Source organism: Mastomys coucha, unplaced genomic scaffold, assembly GCF_008632895.1.
Source record: "Mastomys coucha isolate ucsf_1 unplaced genomic scaffold, UCSF_Mcou_1 pScaffold20, whole genome shotgun sequence".
NCBI lineage: Eukaryota > Metazoa > Chordata > Mammalia > Rodentia > Muridae > Mastomys > Mastomys coucha.
Window position 1 is genome coordinate 19,276,973 of NW_022196903.1, and position 18,730 is coordinate 19,295,702.

An 18,730-nucleotide genomic window follows, 5' to 3' on the forward strand; every position below is an offset into this window, starting at 1 on the left:
CTTCCTCCTCCTCTTCTTTTTTTTTTCTTTTGGAGAAGGAAAGGACACAAGGGCATGGATCTAGAAGGAATGGGCAGCATGTATGATGGGGTACATTGAAAATCCAAAATAATGAAAAGTATTATGTTGAAAAAATGATGCCTTTAACCCACTGTACAAATCATCTAGAATAAACCTTAACATTCAATTCTGCACATAGTTATAATATAATAGGATATTGACAAATGAGTTTCACACCACCATAGACACATATTTGAATGCTTGGTCCACAATTAGTGGAACTGTTTGGGAATGATTCAGTGATGTGGCTTTGCTGTAGGAAGTGTGTCATTGGTGTGGGTTTTGAGATTTCTAAAGCTCATGCCAGACCAAGTGTTTTTCTCTCTCTTCCTGTTGCCTAGTAATGAGGATGTAACCTTCTTGGCTACTGCTCCGATGCATGCCTGTCTTCTTCCTGCCAAGATGAGCCTGTACTAACTCTCTAGAACTATAAGGAATCCCTCAATTAAGTGTTTTCTTTTACAAGAGTTGCTTTGGTCATAGTGTCTCTTCGCAGCAATAGAACTATGATTAAAACAGTCAAAACCCTGTTGCAAGTGTGAAAATGAAATCATGGGTTGGTTCAGACTGAAGAAGGATGGAAACATCCTTGAGAAACCTAGTTTTCCTAAGGGCAACTTGGTTTATTTTTGTTCGTCCTCCTCTATAGCTCCTATAGCTCTCAATATCCTCTAATGCTGTGCTACCAGAAACAACTCCTTTCCTATCTGAGACCAGGATGTCACAAGCAACACAAACAGAATTAGCAAGAACAGACACAAGTTAGAGATGATGAGTGTGGTTATTACCTGGATTATGAAGATGGGCACACAATTGAATGTGTTTCTAAACTTACCACATTCTAAATATGTGCAGCTTCTTCTGTACTAAATGTACTTTAATAAATATGGGCAATTACTAAATAAAATACACAAGCATATAAATACCAAGTAACTATGATGAATAATGTTGTTGAGAAAGTGCAAAGAGCATGTCACTTCATCCCATAGAAACATTGTATTTGAAATTTAAAATGTTTGTCTGGTATCTTCTCATTTCACATTCAAGTATTAATAGGTATTTCTTCCTGATTCTTGCTTAGATGTGTTGCGCAAACCCAAACTGAACAAGTTTCTCATTTCCACTCATGATGTAATCCTTCCACTTTCCATTGCCATAATAAAGGTTCTCCAACAGAGTTTATTCTCTTATTTAATGACTTATTCAACTATTATAATAAAATATTTTATAATTACCCCTATTACCTCAGTTTGTCCTAATTCCAAATTTCCTAGGAAAAATAAAAAGGATCATAAATAAGTCTCAGCATTAAGAAGGTTGAGTGACTTCATAGATAGGTAAAATAGATATATAAATATATAGATGTTGATGTAGCAGTAGAAACAGATATAGATGATAATTATGGATCAATAGATATGAGATTAGAGATAGAGATAGATGAATAGATGGGTATACATAGAGATGATAGGTAGATGAAAGATAGATAGATAGATAGATAGATAGATAGATAGATAGATAGTGAAAAAAAGGCAGGAATCTCAGGGAGTGGCAGGAAGAGTTAGAGATGGGCTTAGTTTGGGTGTTCTTTGTCTTATTAGTCTTTTGCTTGTGTGTGTGTGTGTGTGTGTGTGTGTGTGTGTGTGTGTGTGTGCACACGTGGGCATAAAATTCCCTCCTTGGAAGAGACAGGCAACATGTACCTCCCTGTGTCAAAATTCTGTTTTCTATTAGTCATGGTTCTGCAAAGGAACAGGGGTTTGGTAGAATGAGATTTATTAGAATGGCTTCCAGGGTATGATCTGAGTAGTTCAACAGAGGCTTTCTCCCATCAGACAGGCCAACAATCCAGTAGCTGTTCAGTCCACAATTCTGGATATCTTAGCACTTCCAATCTGGTGCTGAAGTTCCAGGGGATTCTACAGGAGCTGCTGGTCTCCATGGATATCAAAGAAGTATGCCCTAATTCCAGCAAAGAAGAAGCTCAGATCAACCTCCAGCCTTTCTTCCACTATTCCCTGGTCTATGATCATGTAGAACAACACTCTGCTTCTTGGCCATAGCCTTCCCAAACAGCACCAACAACTGGGGACTAACTGTTCAAATTCCTGAACCTATGGGCGACATTTTTAATTCAAGCCATCAGTCACTGAATGACTTTCTCAGGCTATCATAGCTTTCTTAAATGTGCTAGCATTTAAATGAACAACTACTAATATTAAGTGTTATTTCTACCCTCTGAAGAAGGCAGCAATTAGAGTGATCATTGTCCTTTGATCTTGTACATTATACATTTCAAGCTTTTTAGATTAATTTCTTTACTTCAATGTTTGTCAATATTTTACTTACCTTCCTCATTAAATCACATATAGTCCTTCTTTATATATATTTATTGGTTATTTTCTTTATTTACATTTCAAATATTATCCCCTTTCCAGGTTTCCCTCTCTCCTGGAAACTCCCTATCTCATTCCTGCTCCGTCACCCACCCACCATCTCCTGCCTCCCCACCCTTGTCCTACACTGGGGCACCTATTGAGCCTTTATATGACCAAGGACTTCTCCCATTGATGCCCAACAAGCCACCCTCTACAACATATGCAGCTGGAGCCATGTGTATTCCTTGGTTGGTGGCTTAGTCCCTGGGAGCTGGGTGGAGTGAGGAGGGGGGTCTGGTTGGTTGCTATTGTTGTTCTTCCTATGGGGTTACAAACCCCTTCAGCTTCTTCAGCCCTTTCTCTACTTCCTCCACTGGGGACCCTGTGCTCAGTCCAATGGTTGGCTGCAAACATCTGTCTCTGGATTTGTAAGGCTCTGACAGGGCTTCTCAGGAGATAGCTATATCAGGCTCCTTTCAGCAAGCATTTCTTGGCATCCACAACAGTGTTGGGGTTTGGTGACTGTGTATAGGATAAATCCCCAGGTGGGACAGTCTCCTGCATATGGTCCTTCTAATATATCCTTCTTGATAAGTCTACTAGAAGAACTTTACTGAACATTGGATGTTAAGGTCAGTTTTGTTTGGCTTGAAATCTCTTTTTGTTTCTCATTCTTGAAATATGTATATTCTTGAGACACGCGATTCTTGGTGGATAATTCTTCATTTCAGACCTTCTGCGTGCATTGTAAGCACTCTACCATTGAATTATAATCCCAGCCTTCTCCTCCTTTTAAACTAGGGTTCACTATATAGCACAAGCTAACATATAAAGGCATGTGCTAAGATTATAGTCTTCTGCTGCTGGGTCTCAGCTCTCTTGTATTACCTACTCCAATTCTCATTAGAGGTATATATCTTACTTTAATTATTTTAATTTTTCCTAACTCCCTATGGTCACTAATCATCTTTGTTTACTTGATAGGATTTAGAATTGTTTTGGAAATATACCCCTGGTATATTTTCAAATATTTTGAAAAAGGTTTAATTGAAGAGAGGGGACTTGCTCTGAATATAAGTAGAACTATCTCATAGACCAGAATCCTAAACTGAGTAATAAGGAGAGAGTGAGCTGAGTGTCACAGTTCATGTCTGTCAGTTTTCTGACTGAGCATACAGTGTAATCAGCTGTCACATGGTACAGCCTCCATCCCTTCCCCGCCAAGAAGGATTACACCTTCAACCTGACCAAAATAAACTTTCCTTAAGTCGTTTTTGACATGATTTTGTCCCAGCAATCAGCAATGAATAACTCTCCCTTTCAGGCTTCCATAAAAATCCCTGTGCTACCCATTTTACAGTTTTTGAGCTTGCCTTCCAGTTCACAGTTCTGGTTTGTAAAATGTGTTACTTAACCTCTTAAGTTTTTAATGTTGTGATACTTCCTAGTTCTAAAATTTCTATTTTATGGAGTTTTTTGCTGTCTGAAGCCATGGTTTACAGTCTCATGCTGCTTATTGTATTTGTTCTCTTTTGTTACCATAACGCATTCATATGAATTTAGTTGCTAAACTTGATACCCATCATAATTGAAAGTTCTGTGGAATTGATGACCAAAACAAAATCTTGAGAAGTAAATTTTCAGAATTTTCTTCCCTCAGAATTTTCTCAGGGCTACATTGGCAACCCACATAGGTGTTCTGAGGGTCATACCCTCCGACTGTTGGCAGAGTTTAGTGCCACATAGCTGTAGGGCAAGGATCCCTATTTCCTAGTTGAGATTTCAGTTGCAAAACAACCTCTAAGATGCCTGAACTAGTTGGCTTGAGATCAGTTTAATGCCCAACAATAAAACCTGGACCAAGTTCTTCTCATTCTGACTTCCAACCCCTAACTCGGTCTGTCTCCTCTTCCTTTAAGGTCTGACTCAATTTCCCTGGACACACTTGAATAATCTAGAGTCTGTCCTAATCTCTCTATTTTAAAATCAGCTGCTCATTTAAGCTCATAACTTAACAATGTCCATCTTCAATGTTCCTTCATATCAATTAACTATATTAATGTTTCCTTGAACTTCTAGGCACCAAAGACATAAGAAAATATTGTCAGTATCATGCTTACCATTTTTACACTGTTTCCAGAACTCTCTTCTCTCTTTATAGATTGTTAGTCTCATGATTTTTGTTCTGTATTTAAACAATTAGAATACTTGATCTCTTTGTTATTTGGATTCGATTTAATTTGCTAGTGTTAGGTCATGGATATTACTTCCATCTTGATGGAATTTGTCAGCTTTTATTAAAACATCATGCAAAATAGGGCTAGAGAGATGGATTAGCAAGTAAGGGCACTTGTGGAAGCATGAACCCAAACCCCAAGCACTCCCATGAAAAGTCAAGCGTGGTCTTGTGCACCTGGAACTTTGTGCTGGGACGGCAGAGGGACGGGAGGAGCTTCAGGCTTGATCGACAACTGAAAGTGTCAATCCTTTTCATTGCTTCCTGTTTGCTATTTCTAGTGATAACTCCGTCAACGCGGATTACCTCCATAAAGGTGACCGTGCTTTTGATATTTGCATTCCCAGAACTTAGCTACAAACATTTTGCTGAATTAAAGTGCTTTGTTTGGGTAGTAAGATGACTAGTGTTTCTCTGGAGTAACAGTTTTAACTGTTTTTCTTTTTTAGGCTGTGCTCCACGAGTAAAATTGGCTCATTTCTCTTGGTTTTACTGTTTCACTCCTAGCATCCACCTTTTACCAAAAAAAGTGAAAAAAGATTACATTTAATTTGGTAAAATCTACGTACTCAAGTTTACACCATAGTTATTCATCTAAGAAGCCAATACTCATTATAAAGGCTCTTTTATTGGCATAATATTTTTATCCTTTAAGAAATTTATATACAATATATTTTTGCCCTAACCAGCTATTATTGACCTCTAACCTTCCTAGATCCCACTACTTATATTCTGCTTCCAAATTCATCTCCCTTCTTTCCCTGCTCTAGCCCACTCCCTACCCCATTCTCTTCTTCTTCTATTCTCATCTTCCTTTTCCTTCCCTCCTCCTCCTTTTTCTCTCTTCCTCTTCCTCTTCTTTTCCTCCTCCTCCTCCTCCTCTTCCTCCTCTCCCTCCTCCTCCTCTTCCTTCTTCTTCTTCTCAGTAAATCCAAATTAATGCTGTTCTATTTGAATAGGTATGGGATCCTCTAGAGCATGGTCAATCCACCATGGAAAACACTACTGAAGAAAATCAACTCTGGTTCCACCGAGAGGCCACTAACTGTTAATACGTCTTCAGCTAGGGATACAGTCTAGCAGAAAGATGTTGAAAAGTTGAATGGCTTAATCTAGTCAGCAGCAGTCCTCCCTATTCTCTGATTCTTACACTCTTTCTACCTTCTCTTCATTGATGTTTTCTGAACTTGGGGTAAAGGAGTGTGATATAATATCTCATATAGGGCCAAGCTCTTTGACCAGTTATCACAAAGGTTCTTACCAAGTATAGAGCTGCGGCAGACATACTGAAATATATGTAGCAATATTTTACATATTGAAAACATATCAAGACATAAACAACATGCCATGATACTGTTTGTCATCCAGCTGCAATAATGTTAATTAGTAACATTTATTGGAAGTCAATTTCTCCACTTCTAAGGCTGAAACCAAATAGGGGAAGGCAATGGAAACCAAATAGGGGAAGGCAATGCCCACATCAGAGAGAAATCTGGATTGTTAGAGATACAGCAGTGTACAGTAGCGGTTGGGACAAATGAAGGACACACATGTGCCTATGGAACCTTCACAGTGTTTGCCTGAACAGTGAAAGGGTAGTTAGTGTAACTGCTATTATTACCCGGAAGGAATCTGATTGTAAGTAACATACTGGAATGTAAAGTGCCAATGATTTCTACTTAACCTTTAAGTGATGCTCAAGATAATAGCAAAAATACTATCCTCTACAAAGTGGGAGGACAGAGATATGTTTGATCATGTGTTTAGGAGTGTCTTTCAGAAATTTCAAAGACAGCATGAAATCCTCAGATTTAAAAAGCTTGAGGGCTTTGATATAAGAGGGATTAATGTGAAATGAATCAGTCAGTTCTGATACATCAGCCAAACGTAAAGATGTGGCAAGGAGACAGGATGGCTCAATTAAACAATTTCAGGCTAAGTATTACTGTTCTTGTACTCAGATGGCAGCTGCTGGAAGTAATATGTTAAAATTATTCAAGCTGAAGTGCTGATATGTTTCCGAGACCAAAATGTTCATGATAATCTGAAAAGTCACTTTAGGTGTTTCATAATAAAAATGTACACACTGTATAATGTAATTTGGCTGTGATAAACTAGAAGTGAGAAAAATGTAATCAATAATCCAGATCATAAATAAGAATATAACATAGAGAAAAGAGTAAAGGAATGAATAAGTTAAATGAACATAGATGATATTCACAAATAAGCAGTACTATGTTTTAAGATTTAAAAGAACAAATTTTTACTTGAAAAGATGATTAACTTTTCATTGATTACTAACTATAGGTAATGAATATAGAAAATTCATTGTATATTATTTTAGAAGAAATACCAAATACTGCTTTAGTGTACAAGAACCTGAGTCTAGATAGCCCAGGGACCTTGGATAAAACCAAATACTACTGTTCTAAAAACAAGAAACAAGCCAGGCAGTGGTGACCCATGCCTTTAATCCCGCACTTGGGAGGCAGAGGCAAGTAGATTTCTGAGTTTGAGGCCAGCATGGTGTACAGAGTGAGTTCCAGGATAGCCAGGGATACACAGAGAAACTCTATCTGGAAACAAACAAACAAACAAAACAAAGCAAAAGAAAACAAAAACAAAAACCAAAAAACAAAAACAAGAAACAAAAAGTAGTGATAAAATGACTTTTAATGATACTCTGCTGGACCCACAGCCAGAAAGTATGCAGAGACCTTGGAACACTCAGCCCTAAGTGGGGTGTCTCTATCAATTCCTTCCCCTCAGAGCTCAGGGCACTTCGTGAGAGAGGAAACAGGAAGAATATAAGTACCAGAGGGAATTCAGGACACCAAGGAAACAAGACCCTTTAAATCAACAAGATCAAAGCTACGTGAGCTCATCCAGACTGAAGCAGCATGCACAAGGTTTGCACAGGTCTGCCTGCACCTCTTTGTTGTTTTTAGAACAGTAATATTTGGTTTTATCCAAGGTCCCTGGGCTATCTAGACTCGGATTCTTGTACTAAAGCAGTTATATAAAGTTATATACAGGTCCTCTGTATATAAACTGTCTTCCAGTTTAGTGTACTTAAGGATTCCTGAGTGTGCAAAAAAGTGGGCCTTTGATTTTTGGGTCTTTGTTATATTTCAAAAGACACTCAAATGAATGAATGAAGAAAGAAAGGAAGGAAGAAGGAAAGAAAGAAGGAAGGAAGGAAGGAAGGAAGGAAGGAAGGAAGGAAGGAAGGAAGGAAGGAAGGAAAACATAACCACTAACAACTAAACTGCCTTTAAACCTGCTAGGAGAGGGAAAATTAGTTTTCTCCAGTGAAGTGACGCTGGGTCTATCAACCACTCCAGGGCAGGCCTCATGTTCAGAAGTTAACCAACATATTATAAACATCATAGTTTCTTGTGTGTATTTTGTTTGGATACAGTTTGGTAGTTTTTGTTTGTTTTTTCATTATTGTTTTTTCTTTTATGGGGTTATTATATTTTCTTTTATTAGTTTTGGGGGGCTTTTTTGTATTTCATTTTTGTTTATTTCTTGAGAAAACTTAAAGCTATGTAGGCAGGCAGGAGAGAGAATATAGAAAGATTTGGGGAAAGGAAAAAACTTGATCAAAATATATTTACATTTAAAATTTGTTTTAAATAATAAAAATATAATTTAAAAGTTATAAAAAAAGATATATAATATTTTAGAACATTCTTAATGTTTAATTTCAAGGATAAGTGTATAAATAATATCATTTAGAAAAATTTCCAAACTAAGTCTTTAACATATGCTTCTCATATGCTTATGAGAATTAAAAAGCAAAGGTATATTTTTGTGTTCCATATCATTTTAGCCTGAAAGTTTTTTCTTTTTTTTAATTGTATATTTTCTTTATTTACATTTCAAATGTTTTTCCCCTTTTCAGGTTTCCCCTTTGGAAACCCCCATCCCATCCCCCCTCCCCCTGCCTCTAAGAGGGTGCTTCCCCATCCACCCACCCACCCACTCCTGTCTTCTGACCCTCATATTCCCCTTTACTGGGGCATCAAACACCCTCAGGCCCAAGGGGCTCTCCTCTCACTGATGTCCAACAAGGCCATCCTCTGCCAGAGCCATGGGTCCCTCCATGTGTACTCTTTGGTTAGTGATCCAGTCCCTGGGAGCTCTGGGGTGTTCTGGCCTGTTGACACTATTGCTCCTCTCAGCTCCTTCAGTTCCTTCTCCAACTCTTCCATTGGAGACCCTGAGGTTCCTCAGAAAATTGGACCTGAGGACCCAGCTATACCACTCCTGGGCATATACCCAGAAGATGCTCTAAAATGTCATAAGGACACATGCTCCACTATGTTCATAGCAGCCTTACTTATAATAGCCAGAAGCTAGAAACAACCCAGATGTCCCTCAACAGAGGAGTGTATACAGAAAATGTAGTAAATGTGGTACATTTACACAATGGAATACTACTCAGGTATTAAAAACAATGACTTCATGAAATTTGCGGGCAAATGGATGGAACTTGAAAATATCATCCTGAGTGTGGTGACTCAGTCACAAAAAAATACACACTCACTGATAAGTGGATATTATCCAAAAGTTCAGAATACCCAAGAATCATTTCATAGCCTGAAAGTTTTACATTCTAACATCTCAGTCTTTTTTCTAAGATTATTTGGAGTTGGCTAATTTCATTTTTTTAATCCTACTTTGGGATACCAAAGATGTTTCTCTTTTTCCTGTATTATTGTCTGTATGTCTACTCAAAAATTGCCTTCCCTTTTTTCTATGATCATAAATAGCTTTTCTCATTTGTCATATAAGGCATTGTAATTTTTTCATTCTATATTTTTCTTCTCTCTCAGTTCAGTATTGATACAATGGCATTCTGTGGCTTTCTTCTCTGTGTACAGTAATGGTTTTTTAATATGTCTCATTTTCCTTATACTGTTTTCTAAACAAACACTTTTAAAAATAAAAACATTTTAATTAGAATAAAGTGACAGGAATGATATGAAGAACAGATTTTAAGTGTCTTATGATTTTACTCTGCCATGGCCTCTTCCCAGACATCTGCTAACCCAAGTGGAGAGTTGGTGTCTTCAACAGAAGTGGTTACAAGTTCCCATTCCCATGGCACTAGACAGAAATTAGCATGCCTCTGGGTATGATATTCAAAATTTATAATCTTTATGTCAACTAAGGGTTAGTAAAACCAGAGGGTTTATTTGATTTTTCCTATGTTACACTAAAGAAAAGATTCACTCCCAAAGGACTGTGATTCAAGTCTGACAGATGCAAAAGAATTATACAGTACATCAATGTGTTAATAGCTTTAATGTATAGCTTTTCTAATTGTACTGTAAAAATACTACAAATCATAACTTATTTATTTATAGCTATTCAAAATGCATTGCTCAGTATAGGACCCATAGAAGCATAAATATTAGCCTGTTTATTTGAACAAGTAGAAATTAATCATTATAAATTTTTTACTATCAAATGGATTCATGAATTTTGGAGCTTGTGACTATTATAATTTAAACTTGTCCTGTCTGTACCTTAGTAATAGTGCAGTTAGACTTTTCAATAAATAAATACACATTTCTTTTTATATTACACCAAATAACCATAGCTTGATGCTTTAGCAAATTCCCTTGACAAACACTATACAAATGATTTATCCAAGTATCTCATTTACTTCCATATTTTATTTTCTTCTTTTAGTTTCATAAGAAAATTTTCAAATAATAAATTGATGTTTGAAATGTTACACTGAACTCCATGTTTAAGATGCAGCAAATGGCCTAACCTCTTGCAAGGTCCTTAAGCATCATTTCTGTGGAGAAAGAGCATGGAGATGGTCTGCCAATGCAATCTCAACCTTAATTTCTGGACGAAGGCATGTAGATGCTCTTTGATTGTATTTCAAATATATGGACTCTGTATTATGATGCTGACGGGGCATGTGTGAGGCACGTTCTGCAATTGCACAGATGTATCAAGGGTTTACATGTGCCAGTCCTATACAGCTACATCGTACAGTCGATCCTTAGCAAGTCCTAAAGTCACCATAAACTGGTAGCTCTTGTGTGTTTGTCATGGCATGGTCTGATTGACAAAGTCAGGAGCCCAGGAGGGATACTCGTGGAGGTTAAACATAGGCTCGATCCAGGTGAACATGCCCAGCATCACTACAGCAACACCCAAAATGTTTACTCCAAGTCCAGCTTTAACCTAGAAGGGGAAAAAGCATCAATGTCAGTCTCCCAGGGAGAAGTCCTACAACGGGTTCAGAATAGTATCACACAACACAAAAACCTGATTCCCATGCATCCTCACTGACCTGTACAGGTTGTGATTATCATCAACCTAGGAATATTCTCTAATATCCATGACTCTTCTGACAAATGAAAAATCTCTATCATTTTAACAACATCAGAGAGGCTTCTCTTTGGAATATATGTAAGTCAATCTACCCTTGTATACTAAGGTAGAAGTCTGATAATCTTATTTCTCAAAGGATAGGTTTTAGAATGCTATGTGATAACTGTGTTCTATGGGGTCACTTAGCATCATTGGTTTCCCATGCAAGTGTATACTATCACTTCTATTCCTTTCTTAGTGATTTGTTCTCAAAACTCTTACATAATAATTCTAAGTGTCCATTGAACAATCTCAAAATTGTTTTTTAACATATTAGAAATTGTTAGTTTCTGGTCTTAATCTGCTTTTGTTATACCAATTTTTAGGCCCAGACCACAACCTTTCTCATTTTTTTATATATTATCTTTGGCTGTTTTTTTCTCTTTAATAAAATGGTGGATGAGACAGAGACTATGCCTAAAATATGCCTGTGAAGCCTAATATAATAATTGTCTGCTCTGACAGAATGTTTGGATACTCCTGAATTCTCTGTATTAAAACATGTCCTTCCAAAGCAAAGGAGATATACTTAGCATCATTATTATGGAGATTCTTTTCTCTGTCCATTCAAGGCACTTACTTATTCCATAAGTCTGTTTGTATTTACATACACACACACACACATACACACATATACATGCAGATACTTATATGTCATATTTTATATTAAGTATATTCTATTTTCCAACAAGTTGTTATGTGCCTTTTTCCCAGAAATATTTTCAGAAGTTTTATTTTTCTAGGATGCAGAGATGACAATCTGTGTAGGAGAAAGGACCAAGAACTCCCCTTATAATTTCATGTACATAACAAACGTGGAATTGATTTTGGTTATATCCTTCTTTGGGTTGGTTTGGAAGTTGATGGTAGAGATTGGGTGAAGACTAGAATATTCTTAAATTTGTTCTCAGCTACCACTAGTTTTGTATTTGGAAATAAGATGTGTGCTCTATCACATAAATTTGCCTTTACTTCTCACAGAGACTCTACAAAAGCAGATGTTAGAATAAAAAAAGAAGATACTCTTGCCTCAAGCACTGGGCAGTATTAATATTGCAAATGTTTTATAAATACATGTGATAGAAAATGATAGTGTTGTTTTGATTGTTAGATTGTATCAATCCTGTTTCTTCTACTTGCTTTAGTTATGTTGGATCCAAACCTTGATATATGGTTAAGATGGTGTTGTGTTAAGAAATTCTGTACTCTTTTCCTTTCCCAGACAGTGTGTATGCATTCCGCATCTCCGTTTGTGACTGCAAACGCTAAAGGCTTGTCCACTTCTGGCATGTCCACTTTTTAAAAAAATAATTCTATGGCCAGTCATGCACACACTTTCAGAAACAGACTTCAAACTCTGCTTTTCTCAGTGGTTGGTTAGCGCTCAAGGCTAGCATAGATTCAGCCCATCAGGTGGAGGGGTATATTGGGTTACAGTGTCCTTTTAGTTGCTGACTTACCATGTCAATGACTTTCAGGTGGCCATATGAAAAAACAATGGCATTGGGTGGATTTGCAACTGGCAGAAGAAATGCAAATGAGGTACAGAGTGTGGAAGGCAGCAAAATCTGAAGAGGGTTCACATGAATGGCTTCAGCCTGATGTAAAAGAAAAAAGAGAGACTTAAATTCAAATGCTGAGAGCAGGTACCAAACATAAGAATGAACAAACTTATTGTAACCTACTTCTTCAGAATCAAGTTGAAACCTAATAGCACAAGATGATTCATTATTTATGATGTTTCAGAGCATTTAAAAGAAAGTATCTCTCCTTACTTATATTGTTATTGTTCTGTATTTAAACCTTTATATCACAATTAATTTAGAAAGCAAAGTATCGCTTATTTTAGAAAGTATCAATTTATTTATTATGTAACTAGTGTTCTATACATACATGATATATCATATAATACAATATTTTTGAATATACTTAAGCATTTTAGAATACCATAAGAAGGCTTGTAAAGCTCAAAGTAGCAGATGACACTAAGGCCAGAGACTCTAAAAGAAATTGTCAAGCATGCTGCTGGCAAGTAAGAGACCTGGAGAAGGCCCAGTGCCTGTGCCTCTAGAGACTGTCAATGAACTACTAACTCTATCACATCTGTGACAAATTTAAAATCCTTAGTGATGATTACTGAATGAGAGAGTTGTTATTATCTGGAACTCATCGCATAATCTTCTAACTGCTTCATTTCATTAAATAAAAATAGAAAGTAGAAAGCTGAGACAACATTTTGCCCTTGATTTCTTGCCAACAAGCAACTGATAAACAATCTGTATTTTATTTCAAATTTGAAGCAGCGATTCAAGTATCTGAGCAAAATAACTCCTGTGGAATGGCTAGAAAGCATTTTCAGAGAGACTATCCTTTCTTTAAAACAATTTTTAATTTAAAGTGTTTTCTTTTCACCAAAGTAGCTCACCTGAATCAGGAAAACATTTTGCTCAAAGCAAAATCTTGTAATTGCTATGGAACATGGAAGAGTGAGTCTGTCCTCTCTTAGCAAATCTGTCTGACTTATTTCTGGTCAGCAAAGAACTGTCTAAGATATTTAAGCCTCAAGGTTAAGACTATCTTCTCATCCATTCACATATCTCCTATAGGAAGCTCTTCTCGGAAACTTAGGAACACTATTCTGGAAAGAGATATCTCAAAGTGCTAGAAAATACTGGATCATCTTATAGTGTCATTGTTCCAGAATGATTTCATTTATCTTAAAACGAAAAACAAAACAAAAACACAAACAGAGAGAAGGTAAATTGTTTACAAAATACTATGCTACCTAAGTGTGAAACAGTTTCCTTGAGCACAGGTCACCTTAAATAGACTAAGACCATATAAATTGCTTACAAATGACCCATTCGACACGAAAGAAATTCCATAGTACACGATGAGAATTTGCAGTCAAAATAACAACATCCAAACCTACTCTAGAGGAAAATAATATAAATGTAATACTCACCAAAGGAGATAATATTGGGAACAAAATGGTAATGGTAGCTGGGTTGCTGGCTACCTCTGTCAAAGATGTGACAATCAAAGAAGATATCAGGATTATTAGCCAAACGGGTAATGAACCTAAAGGAGATAATTTACTTCCTATCCAGCTAGATAGTCCTGATACCTACAAAACAAATGTATAGTATTTATTATTCAAGTCATTCATTTTAATGAAACATTATTTAAGCACACACACACACACACACACACACACACACATACAGAATGTATTTATTGATTCCTGAAATATGATTTCCCAATTTTCTTATGTTTTGGTAAATATGGGTAGTTTTGATAGGGACAAATTTTCAGAATAATTTCAGTGTTAGCATTATGCTTTAAGAAGTTTAAATTATCTCCCTATGCTTTTCTCAATTAAATTGTAATTTTATGTAATTAGCAGATGTAAATATCTTACTAAGTCATGATGCACTATGGGGCTTTAAGTAGTGTGAAGCCTTTGGGCTCCTTCTATTACTCCTAAGCTGTATCCCCTAGGGGCAAGAACTTTTAGCTGTTATTAACTACACTATATATAGCTAATATGTCTATATATGGTAATATTTACGTAGTAATATAATGATTTTTCAAAATAATGTTGCACTTACGCTTTTCCTTAAATTTTCAATTTGGAGCATTATCTCTTACTTTCCAAATATGGTATGAGGATTGTGTTTTCTTACATCATTCAGCATACATATAGTTCCTGCCTCTTATTTCCCCATTACACAGCAATACTTCTGGTTATATATATAATTACTGCTGTAATTATATAAATATTGTTCACTGTTGAACACCACCTAGCCATCTAAGATTATATTTACTTTCTTTGTTTTCCTAAGAAAATATTATCCTGTTTGCTTAGTTTTGTAAGTGCCTATCACTAATTCATCAAGCTCTTCAAAAAATCAGGACACCTAGCTAACAAGCAAACAAACACATGAAGTAAGTGGGTTTGTTTTGCTGTTGTTCCCTAAGATGTCTGTCCTGAAATAGACCCTTCTCCTGCTCCATCTGGACTAGATTTGCTTTGAGCCTCCTCAACCACTGTTCTGGTCCCCTTCCTTGTCTCAATCACTCTGCTCTGGGAAAAGCCTTTCTTTCTTTCTTTCTTCCATTCATTTGGAGGAACACATCCTTTCATGAGACTGAGATTGTTTGGTGAAATGAATATTTGAGGTAGTCTCTACGTGTCTGTAACTTCTTTCCTTTCTCTTCATACTATTTTTCTAGTTCCGATGTCTAGAGTTCTAGTTTTGAAGCCATCAAAGCTGTTCAGCAATTTCATCATTAATCTATTTCCTGTGTCTTCCAGTGGGGTTCTTTAGATGGATCACATACTGATCTTTGATCTATTACATGTAGTCCAAAAAGTTGTCTGCACTCTGATTAATAGTTTTTTTTAATTCTGTTTTCTGACTAAATAGAAGGGATACTTGACGTTTTATACATAATCTTTATGATAAACTAGGCTATGCACTGAGAAATCTTTGATTATAAGCAATAAATTCAGTTCCAAAGTGAATATAAACATCACAGACATGAGCACTAGATATCAGTTGTATTGTTTATTGTTTTGGCTTATATATACATGTCATTTTATTTATTTAAATTTTAGCATGTGCTTATGTTTTCTTTTGTATGTTTGATTTTATATATATATACATATATACATATATATATATATGTAGGCGTGTGTGTGTGTGTGTGTGTGTGTGTGTGTGTCTGAGTTGATGTCAAGAGTCTTCCTAGTTTATTCTTCATGATATCTGTTGAGGCAAATTCTCTCAGTTGAACCCAGAACCACTGATATGGCTAATCTAGCTAGTTATCTTGCTCTGGAATCAGCATGGTGTAGAATAACCACACCCTCTGATATTTACATGGGTCCTGGGGCTTTGAACTGTGGTCCTCAATCATGTAGAGGAAGCATTTTATCCAGTGAGCTGCACATCAGTATGGATATTAGCTTTATGGATTCATATACATGGATATGGATATTGCATATAGCTGTTAAGAGAACAGAAACTAAATTTTAAAAACACAGATTCCTGGAATATGAACAGAGTAGGTTTTTTCCTAAGTCAGGTTGGGAAGTGAGAGGAATGGAGCATTTGTGATGCCTTCTGGAGACACTGTAATTCTATCTGCACTTCAAGCTCCTGAGATGTAGAATCTTCATGAGTTCCTTCAGTCTGAATCTCTTAATAGCTCTCTACGTTGAAATTCTCACAGGCCTCACTTCTGAGAATCCCTGTGTTATTCTTAGAACTATCCCCCCTTTCAGCATGTTTTCTCTTTCTAAACAGACTTTTGCGGAGTTTTCAAACAAATACTCTAGTTTTCTTATCTTTTATAATTTTACTTTATTCCTATTTAAAATATAATACATGATTTATCTCTCTGTGCTGTCTTCAGCCCTTTCCATGTACCTCCATTCCCTCTCAAATTCAAGCGCTCCTTTCATTTATTATCATTATGCATACATACACAGCCTCACATATATGAATGCATACAAAAGCACAGGCTCCTGGGTGGGCTGGTGCTGCTTATGTGTATATGTTTTAGAGTTGACCACTTGGTATTAGACGACCATTTCTTTTTAGCATTTACTTTTTTGTTGTATTACTGATACATGTTTACTTTTACCTTTTTGTTGTATTTCTGATACATGTTTCCTTTTACTTTTAACATTGGTGGTGAGTTTTAAATATAAATATAATATCTTCATTTTAATTTTTGAGACTCACTTTCTTGATGCTTTTTTAAACGATATTTTCTTTTACCTCTGAGGCACCAATGATGAAATTTAAAGTGTCCTTTGTTTTATGGATTTTCTTTATATTTTTCTTGACCCATGTTTTGTTTCTATATTTGATTTTTCTGTCTTTGGTTATTGTACCTGAGGTCCCCCAGTCATCCAGTGACTCTTGACTACATATTCATTTTTATCTAAGAAGACCATGACATGCTGATTTAAAGCTGTTGGTAATATAAAGCTTGTTGGGGGAGGATTGAGTTTTGCTACAGAGTAAAGCTTAAGTTTCTAAAGTCTGTGTGGCCATTTCATAAGTGGGGATGGTACTTGAGGGAATCACATAACTTTGCATAGTTTTTAAACCATCTTTAATATCCAGTCCTGTCTTCTCCCATGCTTACAAGTTAATCTATTGCTTCTAATTATTTTGTCTGTGCTATACAGTTTTTGTCTTTAAAGACTGCTAGGTTTTATTATTATTATTATTATTATTATTATTATTATTATTATTATTATTATTATTATGCTCTTGGGAGCCTAGAAATATTTGAGATAAGAGTATTTAAGTTTTCAGAGTTATCTTTGAAAATCATTTGAGGAATGTGAAAAATAACACAAAAGAAATTATTCATTGTTAAGAACTGGATGGTGTATATTACTTTGTGAGACATCAATCATGTTAAATCCTATGAGGCACATTTAAGAGAGAGGTCACAGCATGAGGTAAATAACACATAATTGTCATCTCATGGTTTGTTCAAGTAGAAGTATTCTGTGGTCTGAGACATTTGCCAGACAAATTACAACTTCAAACAAACATTTTTCAAATTGTCTCCTAGTACTTTGTAAAACCAATTTCTAGGGTCATATTTGTATACAGACTCTCTTTTTATTCTTTTTTTTTCCCCAGAAAGCTGTTGACTTATTTTGATTATTCGGGAGTAGTTTCTTTCTAGAAATTCTTTCAGAATGCAAATTCCAATTACTAGGATTTTTTTTTTATAATTAGTCTTCCCTTCATGATTTCTCTAACTCTTCCACTGACAGAGCCATGTGCATCAGACTAAACCACACCTTTTCATTTCCTCAGATTTTGCTGCTCTAAGGTCTGGTCGATGGTTTCAAAGCCACTTTGTCTAGAGTCCAGTCTAGATGTACTCTTAGGAGAGATGAGCAAATTCTTAGGAATGCCAGACTTTCTCATTTTGCTATCCTCTCAGTTCAAGTCAGTAGACATAGAGATGGCAGTTATTTATTCTCAGAGTCCAGACCTCATTAATGCTGAAATAGTAGAAAAGAAAACTGTTATTTCTATCTGGACAGATCATGAGGCAAGGCAAACCTAAGTCTAAAACAATTTTGCAAAAGACTCTCTGAATTGAGTCGACTGCTAAGTCTTACAACAATTACTAAATTCTATTTCTAAAAGCTAAGAATCTGAATACTTTACAGAAGTTGGTACTAAACTTAGAAACAAGTAATATTCTCCCAACAGATTATGAAAAGACAAAATAGCATTTTTACCTGAATATTGTTTTTAAAAAATCAGTAAGTAAAAATAACTTCTAAGAACTCAGGGCCCTCGTCCTGTTCTCCTCTTGCCATCCTCCTGTTTGTGACTAAGTGTGGAAATGGATGCGAATCACCTCTGAGGATTTAATAAAAAGCTTTAAAACCCATATGAGCGAATGGATTTTAGTCAGATAGAAGGAAAAGAATATTCTTTTCTTTTTACAATTTTGAGAGTTTCATTAATACTGTATCTATACCACTCTCAAGCTCCCTCCCCAAACTTCTCCTATGTCTCCCCTCCTAAATACCTGGCCTCTTCATTAATATCACATTATTGTTTATATGTATTATTTTCTATGTATATACATGCATATATATATATAT

The 18,730-nt window shown here is 35.9% G+C and overlaps 1 protein-coding gene across 1 annotated transcript in view; it reads right to left on the reverse strand.

The window, feature by feature from the left end:
- Positions 1-10,077: 10,077 nt before the first annotated feature.
- Slc13a1 (solute carrier family 13 member 1) overlaps positions 10,078-18,730 on the reverse strand; it is a 74,942-nt gene continuing 66,289 nt past the window's right edge. Inside the window, exons 13-15 of the mRNA XM_031380770.1 lie at positions 14,039-14,200; positions 12,534-12,671; positions 10,078-10,884 (exon numbers count right to left, since the gene is read on the reverse strand). Coding sequence (XP_031236630.1) covers positions 10,747-10,884; positions 12,534-12,671; positions 14,039-14,200 — 438 coding nt within the window. The 3' untranslated portion in view covers positions 10,078-10,746. The remainder of the gene's footprint in view (positions 10,885-12,533; positions 12,672-14,038; positions 14,201-18,730) is intronic.